Consider the following 14264-nt stretch of genomic DNA (forward strand, 5'->3'; position numbering starts at 1 on the left):
CTAGCAGAATGTTTGACCCATTGAAGGGAATCAGTAAATCTATGTTTTTCTTAAAATAACTTTCCTCTAGCGTTCCAGGGATCCTTACCTGTGCCCTTACTTATGCTCACAGCTTCCAGTTTTCCAGAGTTGAGTGTTGTTTCAATAAATGTATTTACTAGAAAGTCTTGTATGCAACAGAGTTGTTTCTACATATTAACCCAAAGTAAGTCTACCTGATTAATTAAAAAATAATTGAATGTGACTTCAAAAGGGCTTATGAGTTCTTTCAGATTTTTTTCCCCAAGTTATGTTTTATTGAACACTAGTTTCATAAGGTTTATATTTTTTTGTGTAACAAAAAGGCATCTGTCCCAAAATAAATTTGGAAATTCCTGGGTTACAGGAAGATAACAGGTTACTTTTCTTTTATCAAAGTGTTAAAATGAGCTAATGTGTTTAAAGAGTTGGATATAATACATGTTTTCTATTGAATGCTTTCTGGTTTATTTGGAGAAACTTTTGATACCAGTGTTCTCAGAAACAGAGCTTGAGAAATGCTGTTCTGGACTAACCTTTAACAGGAAGGAAGCTGAAGACTAAGGAGGTTGTTTATGTCAAGGGTGACTACGCTGCGTCCAAGCATTGTGACTAATAATTGCCATCTTTAGCTTGTTTCAGGGGAAATTTTTTATATTGAAATCGCCTCACTAAACCCATTGTGCAGTAATGTTGGAGAGCAGGGAAGAAAACTGACTTGGGCTAAACCACGGTTTATAACATAGCAGCAATTTTCCTTTCACTCCTCAAGTCTAGCTAGCTGTTCTTCTCAGACAGAAGAAGCTTACTCAGAAAAGAGCTGAGAGGTTAAAAGAGCACAGGGTTTGGGTGCTAAGGTGCATGACACATTATGATTATTATTATTCTACTCGGTTAAAAGCCCTCCTTTGGACTAGCTAATGCATCGTACAAAAGAGGCATCACCTTTGTTTCTCTTTGGTTCAACTTTGGCTCTTCACATTGAGAAGGCTTATTACTATGTATTAATTAGGACCAAATTCAATAGCAGCAAAGCAATTATAAAGTCCCTGGAGTAGAGTTTAATAATTTCTACTGGCAGTTGGACCTGGTAATTTTCCTTTATATTGTTATTCAGTTATATCAAGGGAAACTTTTTGTTTCCAGTAAAACAAACCACTTAGGAAAATGAGTGTTGGGTGCTTAGTAAACATGACAACTCAGGGAAGTGTTTACGTTTTCTTCCTACTTGTGCAGTAAAATAAATAGGGATTTGGGAAATTCTGTAACAGGTATTACTTTGGGGAGAATAAATTATCTTGTCACGCCCCTCTCTTTTCCTAACTGACTGGTATATTGCTTTGCAAGACATCAAACAGAATGAACCTGGCACAGGGGATGGTACCTGGTAACACTCTCAGATTTATTACAATGGTGCATTAGGGTGTCAAGACATTTGACTTTAAGGTTGAGTAGTTCAGACGCTATTTTACAGATAAAGAATTCAGGCCCAAAGAAATCCATTTTAGTAGTTAATGTTTCTGTCCCCGTGTCTCTAAAGCATCTCTGACTTGAACTGGAAGAGAAAAAGAAAATCGTCATATTCTTTAGGTTTAGGGGATTTTTTTCCATCAGAGTATTAGAAATTCAGATCTCTTTGCATGAAAATTATACTTGTGTTTTAAGTGGGACTGTGTTCTTTACCTTTCATTCTGAGCTGCAGTATTTTGTGAGTGCTTTTGCATGGATTACTTATCAAATATATATGTATATATTTTACAGACTTATGAGAAGTTTCCAGCATAGAAATCAGTTAAAGGATATATGTTAATAGTATATTTATAAGTTTGAATTTAGGCATGTACTTAACATAAAGTCAGGTTTGTAAGGCTATTTTGTGAGCATTAAAAGTCAAGTATATGGATAACGTTTGCTAATTTACCTAGCCTCAGGATCCAACTTACTGCTACAGTGATATAAGAGAAATTGAGTCATTCAGATGAATTTTATTTGCCTTGCAGTCTTAGTATATTCTTCACATTGGCTTATTCAGAAAATTGCAAAAAGAAGAATAGTGATTAATTCTTGCCTCAAAATTTGCACCATTTACATCTGAGCACATTTTATATTCCTCATTGTAAATATAAAGAAGTTAGCCCCTCAAACTACCTATGGCTATTATTACCATTTGCATCGGTGAGTATTGTTGCCATATTTGTAAGATCTTTAAGAATCTGATAATGGCTAGGGATCTTTTTTCCAAAAAAGTGTACGTGAATAAAGTTTATGTGCTATTTTATTGGGCCTTTCATAGAAATAATCTTCAAATTCAGAACACTGTCACTTTCTAGCTCAAAACCTTTAGGAACCCCTCATCCCTTACATTACAGACGCCAGACTTCTTAAGATTGTCTGTAAGGGGCGCCTGTGATCCAGCTTCTGCCTGGTTTTTTAGCCTCACCTTTCTCTGTAACACCCCACATCCAGTGTTCTAATTGGACTATTGGTTGTTCCCTAGATTGATGCCCATTAAAATATTTATAACTTTGCTGATGCTGTTCTCTGTTCTTCCCTTACCCGTTGGAATCCAGTGCTTTGTTCAAAACCTAACATTAATGCAAAGCCTTGAACTAATCTGTTTGAGTAGAAATAATATTCCCTCTTTTGTGCTCCCATAGACATTTTACCCTCTTTTTTGAGGCATTTATAATTCAGTTGTATTGCAGCTATTTGTATATACCTTTGTTTTCATGGGGGACGGTAATCGTTAAGGGGACGCAGTCAGAATGTTATTACTCATCACTCAGTAACTGCTAAAAACTTGCCTGGAGATAGAGCAGAGGGGAGACAGGAGGAAGACTGTTTTCTCTTTTTTATTAGTTAAGACGGTGGTCCTCTAATGCAAAGCTAAATGAGAACCAACTGAAAAATTCTTTTAAAAAAGTTTTCAAATTACATTGTAAATACAGTTTATAAAAGTTTATAGATTATGGTACTCTTCCTCATTCAGACTTAGTGAATCATCATCTTGGAAAAAGGGCCCATAAATATGTATTTAAAAAATTCTGTTCTATAGCCACCTTTAGGAACATTACATTTGAATGTCTTCAAGTTACGTTAGATTTAAATTCAATTAAAAAAAACCTTTCCCTCTCATCTGGATCTTGTGCCCTTCCTATTGAGCAGTCATCTGTGGCATTTGGACAGAAGGAGCTTAATATCAGGAAGTCTAGAGAGCCTAGCTGGAGGCAGAGCCACAAAAGCCTGGCAGTGGAATGTCAAACCATTGACCTGTAGGGTCACTGTATGGAGTTTGTTCATTCTCTGGTAATGTTTATTTTCCTTCTCTTTGTATTTGCAGGACATAGCTCGACTCTTGCAAGAAAAAGAGTTACAGGAAGAGAAAAAGCGAAAAAAACACTTTCCAGAGTCCCCTGGAGCCAATGCTTATGGTGGTAGTTACTCTTATGAAGATGGAGGTAAGTTTTTGCATCATGACCTACTCTATCCTTAGACTCAGTTGCAAGACACCCCTTTAAATTTGTCTGTAAAGTGACCCTAGGGCCCCTTTAGATTTGTGGTGGAATTTTATCTTATCTAATAAATTCATCTGTTCTTTAGTTTGATGACCAGAGCCATTTTTATGGCTGTTAAAACTTGAATATAGTTTAGCAAAATTTGGCGTGCATTGGAATGTTGTATTACATTCTAAGCACATAAACTGGGGTGTGGAAAAGTGGCATATGAGCCTCTGGGCTTGATCTTTCTCAAGGAAATCTGGACAGTACTGTTTGAAGCAGCAAAGTGGCACAAATAATAAAGGAGGTACAGCATTTATCAGTTACTGGATACCAAAGCTTTTTTTCCATGCTTCGTATCTTTTAAACCTAGGCCAATGGGTTAACCTGCTGATGACAAAATTGAATTTTAAGATTCTCTGTTCCTTTTTTGCTCTTGATGCTTTCTTTGCTATTTGATTACCATATAGAAAAATTTCTGAGATAGAGAGATCCCTTCTCTAGTGCTTGCTTTTGCAGTGGTGGTGGTGGTGATGGTGTGGTGGTGGCACTTGTGGTGGTGGTGAATCTTTATCTTAAAAGTGTGTTGGGAAACGAGTATTGACAAATATTGTTCAGTCCTTTTTAAAGATCTGTCAAAGGAAAGACATTTCCTATGGTTTTTAGTGTCTGTATTTATTGTAGTTCAGCTTGGAGACTATACTTAGGATACCAGCTAAATAAAATCTAAAAGCAGCTTCTAGAGAGTAAAGATTTTAAGGTCAGTAATCCCCAAGTCCCTTGAAAATTAATTGTCAATTGCTTTTCTATAATTTCATTGTAAAAGGTAAGTAGGTATTTGTCTTTGATGAGTAGAATGAAAGATACATATATGTAGGTGATAGGATTATTATAGTTTGAGTCTTGCAGTCACAGTGTTCTAAATCTATCCTAATCAGTAGAGCTCAGCTCTATAACACAATCAGTAAGCAGGTTGATTCTCTACTTATTGCTTGGCGTGTTGTTCTTCCATATGTAAAATGCTCAGCTCTTTGTTGATAGCCATTTTCCTTATGCTGGTCTTTCTAAGCAAATGTGGTACATCATTTAAAAAGAAAAATTATTGCCGTATTTTTCTGTACTAGAGGTCAGAAGGTAAAGAGTTACTCGTCAGCTTTAATTAAAATCTTAGAATTGTGGTCTGGCGTAAAACATTAGGGTGGTAAGTAAATTAAGTACACTAAAGTACTAATTTTAGCATTCCTCTATTAAAACCTTATACTAACTTGAATTGGGACTCAAGCCTGGTGGTTTTGACCAGGCTGCTGACATACTGTTTCATCTCTCTAGACTATGTTAAGAATTCCATGGATTTTCAGGGACACCTAAAATTTTTACAAATCTCTATTTAACTGCTTTTGTAAAGTTATGGAGAATGGCATATATGCTACTTTTTTGGAGTTGAGGGGGATTGGTAAGAGAAAACAATGACCTTCTGAGCATGTGCCTGTAAAGTACTGTTGGAATTTCTCTTCAGGTGTGTTGTTGTTGGGAGACGATATATCGCTGAGCACGTGATCTTCATTTATATGCCTTTGAGTTAGACTAAGTTGAGTTCCACAGAAACCATATTGCAGTCCAGCTCATATTTACAAAGCAGCCTTACGTTCTTTGCAGTGGTCCTTTCCCAACACATAAGGGATATTCTTTAATTGTACTTCTTTGCGCGCAATATGATTTTTGTCTGTCTTATAATAATCACAGCAAATCATTACAGAAGTGGTTGTTTTAGCTTTCATTTTACTTAAACTTTAATAAATTAATCTTTTAAGAATAATCATTTATAGATTTTTTACAAATCTGAAATTATCCAAAACATCTGTCAGATTTATATTGATTGAAATGGTATATCTTATTCATTTATGAATCCATGTTTTTTTTTCAAAGCCACTTACCTGTATTGCAAGCATATTAGAGACTTTAAGTCATGGTCTTTGGAGTCATTAGACCTTGATTCACGTTTCATCCATTCCTTAGAAAAATTGTAATGTTAAGGAAGTTACCTACTGGAATCACTCTAAGCCTTTTTCTCATCTCTAAAATGGAGATTCTAAAAATAAATCCTTCGCATGGATGTTGAGAAGATTAAACAACATAATTTTTCTGAAGACTTACGAACTCTAAAGTACTATTATTTATACATATATTAATGTCATGTGTGTACTACATAGTATTTTGTCTATTTAAACAAAAATCATTTTATTTTGAAAGACAAACATGGAAGCACACAAATCAAATGTTTGCATATACATATGCATATATATATATATGCAAACATATGTGTGGGTGTATATATATGTATACGTATATACATGTATATGTATGTATGTATGTATTGGCTATAAGGAAGTTAATTATATTTGCCAAATAACTTGGTCTCAAGAAACATAAAAGTCTCAGTCCTTAACTGAACTGGGTTTTAAAGGATTCAAACAGATTCCTCCACCCCCTCTCTCTTTTTTTTTTTCTTTCCCAGGTTTAAAGATATCACAAGTGATCACAATAAATATTTTTTCCTGTCAACTCTGTGAAAACATAGTGACAGCTCTGTTCTAATTCTTGCAACACACTTCCCTAAAGTAAAACTACTAATATTTGTTAACTTTTTAGAAAGAAGTAAAAATAAAAAACAAAACAGTCATAACTTGACAAATCCATGTTGAAAACAAAACCTTTCTTGTCTCTTTTTGGGCTTAAAGGCAGGCTTCACTTCTGCAGTTTTCTGTGGGAACATAGGTATTAACACTAAACCATTGTCTCCTAGTTGGGGTCATCATTTATGTAGCTGGTCAGTATTATGTTAATTCACAGCAGTAGTGAAGTGATTCTTTCTCAGCTGTCAAGATACTCCTAAAATAACAGTTTGGCTAAAAGAGTAGATACTTTATTTTATTACAGAGAGTAATTGTTCTGTTTCACTTCTGCTTATGTAAAAAATAAGTTTTCCATAAATTATGAAGATAAATACCTCTACAGACTTTTTAGAAGACAGATTTTAATTTAGATGTCATCTCTGAGGCAAATGTTCTTTTCTTCTGGAAAGCTCAAGAGGAAACAATTTGGAGTTTTTAGTGGAAGCTTATGGCATAAGAGATACATATAACACACCTCCCCACCTCTGTTCCTTCATTAGATAACAATAACACACTTTAGCAAAAACAAAAAACCCAAGACAAGCAAACAAAACCCGTAATAACTAAGGAAGTTTATGGTCGTTTATTTTTTCTACATCCCACCCAATTACGGTAGCTGTTTCAAAAGCAGTTCAGCGAGTGACTAATTCCAATAGGGAATCTTGGCTATCTTAGCAATTTTCCACAGAATTAGGATTTCTTTTTGTTACTTCCCAGTTAAAGTAAAAGTCTTAGAAAATGTTAAAATAAATACGCTCTTGCAATGTGCATTGTTAATTTACTTCCTTTGTTTTCACAGTTTGCTTTTTCTTAAATGAGACCTGACAAAAAAGCACCCATCTGTGTGCTGTTTCTGCAGTTTGTGTTAAACTTAGGGACTTGTATATTTAGCACATATTGTATTTTTATACCCAGAAAACAATATCATAAAGTTTTTTGAAATGTATTTAGGAAGTGACTTCTTTTTTATGTATTCTGTTATGGCACCTCTTTTTAATTTTTTTCCTCTGAAAAATTTCAAGTAAGATTAGGAACAGAGTTATCCAAAGATAATACGGTCATTTACTCACTTAAAATTCTCCTTTACTCCCTCTTCTTCCACACTGAACCGTAACATGGCTGGGATTGTTGGCTTTGGCCACCTATGGGGAAAGGACAGAGGAATACAAAAATCTGTGGCTCATCACTCTAGTGGACTGAGTAGAAATTAGCAATATTCTGACATAGATTTATTGTTATTTCCAATAAGAATATTTGAAAGTCTCTGACTGGAATCACAAAGCTTAATTCTTTTTCCGTTTTATAAGACTCCTTCAGCTCTCACTTTTCCCCCATATACTAGTTCCAAATTGGTTTTATAAATAGAATTAAACATTTAATGACTAGAATTTGTGTTATTGGCAAATATTAAAGTATGTGTTAACTCTTCGCTAATCATGATCCAGCTCTTCTTTCAGATTTACTTTTTTTCACTTACTTTCATTTTAGTTTTCTACCTTTCTGTCTATGTACCAGAATCCTTCATGTACGCATGGACCATTCCAGCAAATGCTCATCCCTTCGTTTCAGTTTGTTAAATTGAAAACGTAATCCTCTTCATTTTAAAATATGTTAAACTTGGGCCCTGTCTCTGTCCTGTAGTGAGTTCACACTCATGAAGTTAACTTGCATTTCTATTTTTCACATTCCTCCACCTCCACTCAGACCAGCCACGGTCAAGGAGGGCAAGGGAGTTGGGTTCTGGCTTCTCAAAGTCTTATAGACTCCAAAGTGAGGAAAAGACTGTGAAGCAGAGAAAGGAGAAATCGAAACCTCCACAGGAGAACTTGGAAGAACTGGAAGAGCATCGTTCATCAGAGAAGCCTCTTTCGTCCTCTAGCTTGGGTAAAGCGAGGGACAATCCCCAAATTAACACTGAGCAGCCTGAAAGGAAACGATCTGGTCATGACAGGCTCCGAAGACCTCCTCTCCCCAAGATCAGTGGTGAGGTGTTTCTGAGCACTGAATCGGAAGACTGGGAGGCTAACCATAGCCATCGAACTCGGAATTGGGAAAAACAGTCCAGGCACCAAGACCAACTTTCTCCCAAGGCCTCACAGAAAGCAGAGCTTCACTACAAGGAAGCTGTATATAGAAGCAACCGTGGGCAAGGTGAGCACAGAGAGAGGAAGCACAGGCCCAGGGCTCCTCCCATCTCAGAGAGTGAGGCGCGGCACCAACTCCATGATGCAGGTAATAAAGGGCAGCCTCGTTGGAAGTTCTGGTATCATGTATATACACACAAACAACTGTATTTAATAAGCATCGTAAACAGCCTGTCCTTTCTCTCTGGCTTGTGCTCCTGGCTTGGAAATAAATCCTGGAGCCAAATATTACAAAAAGGTATTCACTTAATCTCAAATCTCTGCCTTCTAAGAGAATACACTCATTCCTTACAACATTCTTCCAGCTCCAGATTGCAGTGGAGGTACCCATCCCAGATACAATTTTTAATTTGCCAAGACCATATATCAGAGATTCTGATACCAAAGCAATGCTCTTGAGTTTCTGGTTTTGATTCAGTGAACGCAGAAGGTTTAGGAACACCACCTTCATAGTATTTGCCTAACTAGAAGACCTGTGGGGCTGGAAGTACTGGATTTTCTTGACCTCCTCTTTCCCGGCTCTAAAGTGAGAGATGGGAGAGGCAATCTCTTAAGATAGCGTTTTTCAAATAGTGAGCTTCAAGTTTGTTTTCATCAGAATCAGCTGGGCTATTTCCTAAAAATTCAGATGTCTGGGTCTTACATATGTTATCATCTCTGAGTGCAACATGGCAATTCGGGTTTGTTTTAGACCAGGAGGTGATTCTCACGTACTTAAAGTTTGAAAACAATCGCCTTGAGTTCCTTCCTGTGCTTTAACCATCTTCAACTCTAACTCTACAGTTGGTGTTCTGAAGTGCCAATATGAGGTGAGTTCTTGGTACTTATATAAGAACGAGGTGAACATTAGTGTTAAACCTCAAATTTCTGGCATCCATGAGGCCTAACTCTGAAGTCTGTCACTGACATAGTAATGGTTCTCTCTCTTCTTGTCTGGAAACTGCCACTGTGATGTTTTCCGTGTGGCTGTACCACTGCAAGTCATAGTACTGCACTGTCTGGTGTTTTAATTAGACCATACTCATCTCCCTAGTTCTGTTTTGCTCTCATGGAAGTTTTCCAGAGATACGAGGATTATTGGGGAAAAAAGTACCAAGGAGATGACTGTTCTTACTTAACTTCCATTACTGTTGCCCAGCCAACCTCTACTTCTGGTCTGGAAAGTAGTTTCTAGATTGCAGGTTCAGGTTGATCTTTTTGGTTCCTCCTTTCATGTTATCTCTTCCTATCATGTTAGTCCTTAAGTTTTTAAAGGACTTGGTGATAAAGAAAATGAAAATTCAGTTCAGCAAGCCAAATGAGTGTCTGCCACAAATATTCTTGCCTCAGGCTTTATGTTTGGGGATGGATGCTTGGATCTGAGCCTCAGAAGTTTCATGAGTCAAGCCAAAAAGATGGATATGTAGACAAACAATTGCAAATTTGATATACTTTTAACAAAGAGCTGTGGGGCAGTAGAGGAGGAAGTGATAAAATCTACGTGGAGTAGGCTTTATGAGTAAGTTACACTGGATCCAGATTTAGAAAGACATGTTGGAGTCCAAAAGATACCGGGGAGGAATGGTGATTACATCGACCTCTACATTTCTGATTCTGTGACTCCAACCTCCTAAGTGTGCTCTGAGGGCTGGTTAAATCTTTATGGCTTTCAGTACACTTGAGGGTTTCTTAAACAGGCTTAGAAAGGGTGGAACTAATATGAAACAAACACTGACTCACAGGCCCTAGTACTGGAGTTATAGGCAAATGTTTTGTCTGTTTTATTTTAATAGCATAAGGGTTTAAAAACAGTGTGACTAGGCAGCTACTAAAATGGCTACAACATAGCTGCTAGCGTCTGTCATTTTATATTCAACTTACTTTGCAAACTTTACCGACGTGGGCCCTGTAGGCGTCTGAATTTGCGATGCCCTTCCCCCCCCACCTACCCAGAATAGGTCAGAAGATACATTAAAATATAATTATTAGATACTGGTGTCTGTTACTGGTGGCTGTTGTGAAAGCACAGTTCTTAAAGTTGTTAGCATAAGCCAAAGTTTTATTTAACTTAATAATGAAGAAACTAGCAGGACAGCAAAGAGCTAGTTCTAAGAGCATTGATCTGCAGGACGTGGTTTTTTGTTTTGTTTTGGGTTTTTTTGCGATACGCGGGCCTCTCACTGTTGTGGCCTCTCCTGTTTCAGAGCACAGGCTCCGGACACCCAGGCTCAGCGGCCATGGCTCACGGGCCCAGCCGCTCCGCGGCACGTGGGATCTTCCCGGATCGGGGCACGAACCCGCGTCCCCTGCATTGGCAGGCAGACTCTCAACCACTGTGCCACCAGGGAAGCCCAGGACATGGTTTTATAATTGGTTGAAAATGGAACACAGAATAAAATTGCTAACTTAAATATAAGATTGGTTAACTTTCTAAAGGGCAGTAAATCTATACCACCTTTGAGGGTAAACACCTCTATTGAGCTATTAAATTACAACAGCTTATTAATTTTCTGCCGGTCAACTTCCAGCCTCTCAGAGCCATTAAACACCATGCTGCTATGATATTCCCCAAGTGTCAGAATGGCTTATTACAAAATACTCTTGAATGGTATCAGGATCCACGTGTCATCAGATTACCTTATTCCATAGTTTGGGATAAGTTTATCTTGAGTACCAGTATTTTTAACAGTTTTATTTTATCAGAATTTCTTGAAAGGTAAGCTTTGTTTGTGTTTATTGAGGGAGATTCTTGTGTCCTCAGACTGGAGAATGATGAACGGAAAAAGATAAGCAAGAATTTGATTAAGAAATGAACGTGGAACTCTTGAAAGTATGGTCCACCTGGTTTTTTGAAAGCTAGTTTCCAAATTATGTTTGGGTTTCCAAAAAGAGGGCAGCCATCTTGGTAATTTCTTTGAATTAACTATGTTTAATAACATTTTAGAGCACCTCTGTTTTCTGTAATGACAGCCTTACACGGTACTATCTGAAGTTCCTCATTACATACTTACAAAAGCTCTTTTCACCTTTGGTACGGAGTATGCTGCATTTAATGGGCAGTCCTGTCAGTCCAGAAATCTAGTATTCCAGGCTGTAGAAATTTTCTACTTATGAGACGTGCAAGTTCCAAAGATATATCAAGAGTTCAAATAAACTCTTCTTTTTCCCTCTAAATATTTGACCTAGAGAGATATTACCTCAAAATAGAACTGTTTGTTTTTATTGGGGTATAGTTGACATATAACATTATATTACTTTCAAGTGTATATTTGTATGTATTGCAAAATGATCACAATAAGTCTAGTTAACATCCGTCACCATACATAATTACAAATTTTTTTCCTGTGATGAGAACTTTTAGGATCTGTTCTCTTAGCACCTTTCAGATATGCAATGCAGTACTTACGGTCTCCATGCTGTACGTTGATTGCATCCCCATGACATTTATTTTATAACTGGAAGTTTGTATCTTATGACTCTCATCACTCATTTTGCCCACCCCACCAACCCCCACTCTGGCAACCACAAATCTATTCTTTGTATCTCTGAGCTCAGGACTTTTTGTTTTGTTTTAGATTCCACATATAAGTGAAATCGTACAGTATTTGCCTTTCTCTTTCTGACTTATTTCACCTACCATGATGCCCTCAGGGTCCATCCCTGTTGTCATAAATGGCAAGATTTAATTCTTTTTTATGGCTGAATAATATTCCTGTGTGTATATGTGTGTGTGTGTGTGTGTGTGTGTGTGTGTGTGTCTGTGTATATGTATCTAACATTTTCTTTATCCATTCATCCATCAATGGACACTTAGGTTGTTTCCGTGTCTTGGCTATTGTAAATAATAATAATGCAGTAAGCACAGGGTGCATATATCTTTTTGAGTTTGTGTTTTCATTTCCTTCAGATAAATTCCCAGAAGTGAAATTACTGGATTGTATGATAGTTCTAACTTTTTAAAAATTTTTGAGGGACTTTTGTACTGTTTTTCATAGTGGCTGTACCAACATACATTCCCACCAACAGTGCACAGGGGTTTCCTTTTCTTCACATCCTTGCCAACACTTGTTATTTCTTGTCTTTTTGATAATAGTTATTCTAACCGGTGTGAGGTGTGATACCTCACTGTGGTTTTGATTTGCATTTCCCTGATGATTAGTGATGTTCAGCACCTTTTCGTATGTGTTGGCCATCTGTATGTCTTCTTTGGAAAAATGTCTATTCAGATCCTCTGCCCATTTTTTTAATCAGATTGTGTTTTTGCTGTTGAGTTGTATGAGTCCTTTATATATTTTGGATGTTAGCTCCTTATCAGGTATGTGACTAGTGAATATTTTCTCCCATTCTGTAGGTTGCCTTTTTATTTTGTTTATGGTTTCCTTTGCTGTGAAGAAGTTTTTTAGTTTGTTGTAGTCCCACTTGCTTATTTTTGTTTTTGTTGAGTTTTCTTTTGGTGTCAAATCCAAAAAGTCATCTCCAAAACCAGTGTCAAGAAGCTTACTGCCTATGTTTTCTTCTAGGAGTTTTGTTGTTTGGGGTCTTATATTCAAGTCTTCAAACCATTTTGAATTAATTTTTGTGTATGGTATAGGTTGGTGGTCAAATTTCACTCTTTTGCATGTGGCTGTCCAGTTTTCCCAGCACTATTTACTGAAGAGACTGTCCTTTCTCCATTGTGTATTCTTGTCTTCTTTGCCATAAATTAATTGAACATATATGCATGGGCTTATTTCTGGGCTCTCTGTTTTGTTCCACTGATCTATATGTCATTCTCTCTCTCTCGCTCTCTTTTTTTTTCTTGGCCATGCCGCATGGCTTGCGGGATCTTAGTTCCCTGACCAGGGATTGAACCCGAGCCCTTGGCAGTGTAAGTGCGGAGTCCTAACCAGTGGACCGCCAGGGAATTCCCATGTGTAATTCTCTTTTTAACTGCCAAGAGGTCACAGTCTTAACACCTTTCAAACCAAATAAGACTCTTTGTTTGACTGTTTCATTTGAATGCCTTCCAAGCATCTTTGATTGATATTAAAACAAAATATTTTCTCAGTTAATCTTGTGGTGTAGAGTAGGAGGCATAGTAGTGGAGAAAGTTTAGTTCTTGAAATCTGAGCACATTTCCATTGTACTTCTTTCCCCAGATGGCAAAATTGAAAGAGCAGGGCATAAGTGTGATCTCCCCTGTCGTCCTCAGCTAGGCTTTGGGTTGCTCGTGGAAGGGCCATTTCTGTAGGAGGGCATATGGTATAGCAACCTATCTTGTCCACTGACTTTTCCCAATGCCAACTTCCCTATCTAATTTTACTTATTTTTCCCTGAATCTTCCCTTCTAGTTATGACTAAGCTAAACATAACTCAAGGAGTTTTATCTACTCTTGGGAGTGAGTATACCACTGTTTCCTGACTGTCCCAGACCACTCAGAAATCTGCGTTAAAACCAGCCCAGCTTAGCATAAGATTCAGTAGCTCTAGAGATAATGTGAAGTTGAAGTAGATTCTGTAATTCTGGGTAATCAGGTGCTAATAGACCTGAAGGTAAGAAAGCCAGGTTTAATAGTCTTTATTTGGGGAAAGGCAGATGAGTCTGTGGCTTTTGGATTTACCACAAAGCTAGGTTTAAAGTTCAAAAAGAGGCTTCATCAGATAATTTAAACTCTTCATTTGCCCAGAATTTAGTTGTATCATTTTCTTTCCTTTTTCCTCTTTTGTTTAAAGCAAGTGAATCATGTGCTGAGGCATTTTGATAAAAGTTATATTCGTGTACAGTTAATTTGATGGACATAATACACCAAACTAGTAGTTCTAATGGTAATTGCAATTAAGAATCAACTGGTAAGATTTAAAATAAACTAACAAAGGCCAGATCTCACCCAGGCTACTTATATTAGAATCTCAGGGGTTTGGATCAAAAATTTTCATGTGTATGTAAAGTACTCCGAGTGATTCTAATATATAGA

At 37.1% G+C, this 14264-nt stretch overlaps 1 protein-coding gene across 3 annotated transcripts in view; it reads left to right on the forward strand.

Annotated features, from left to right (window-relative positions):
• The window catches only part of CCDC50 (coiled-coil domain containing 50), a 65889-nt gene that overhangs the window by 34471 nt on the left and 17154 nt on the right, over nt 1-14264 (forward strand). For 2 of the 3 annotated variants that reach the window (XM_067738414.1, XM_067738415.1), the window contains exons 5-6: nt 3359-3476; nt 7892-8419. In XM_067738414.1, the coding sequence (XP_067594515.1) occupies nt 3359-3476; nt 7892-8419 (646 nt within the window). The remainder of the gene's footprint in view (nt 1-3358; nt 3477-7891; nt 8420-14264) is intronic. The other variant, XM_067738416.1, reaches the window with a different exon arrangement.

This window comes from Pseudorca crassidens, chromosome 5 (assembly GCF_039906515.1).
Source record: "Pseudorca crassidens isolate mPseCra1 chromosome 5, mPseCra1.hap1, whole genome shotgun sequence".
Lineage (NCBI taxonomy): Eukaryota > Metazoa > Chordata > Mammalia > Artiodactyla > Delphinidae > Pseudorca > Pseudorca crassidens.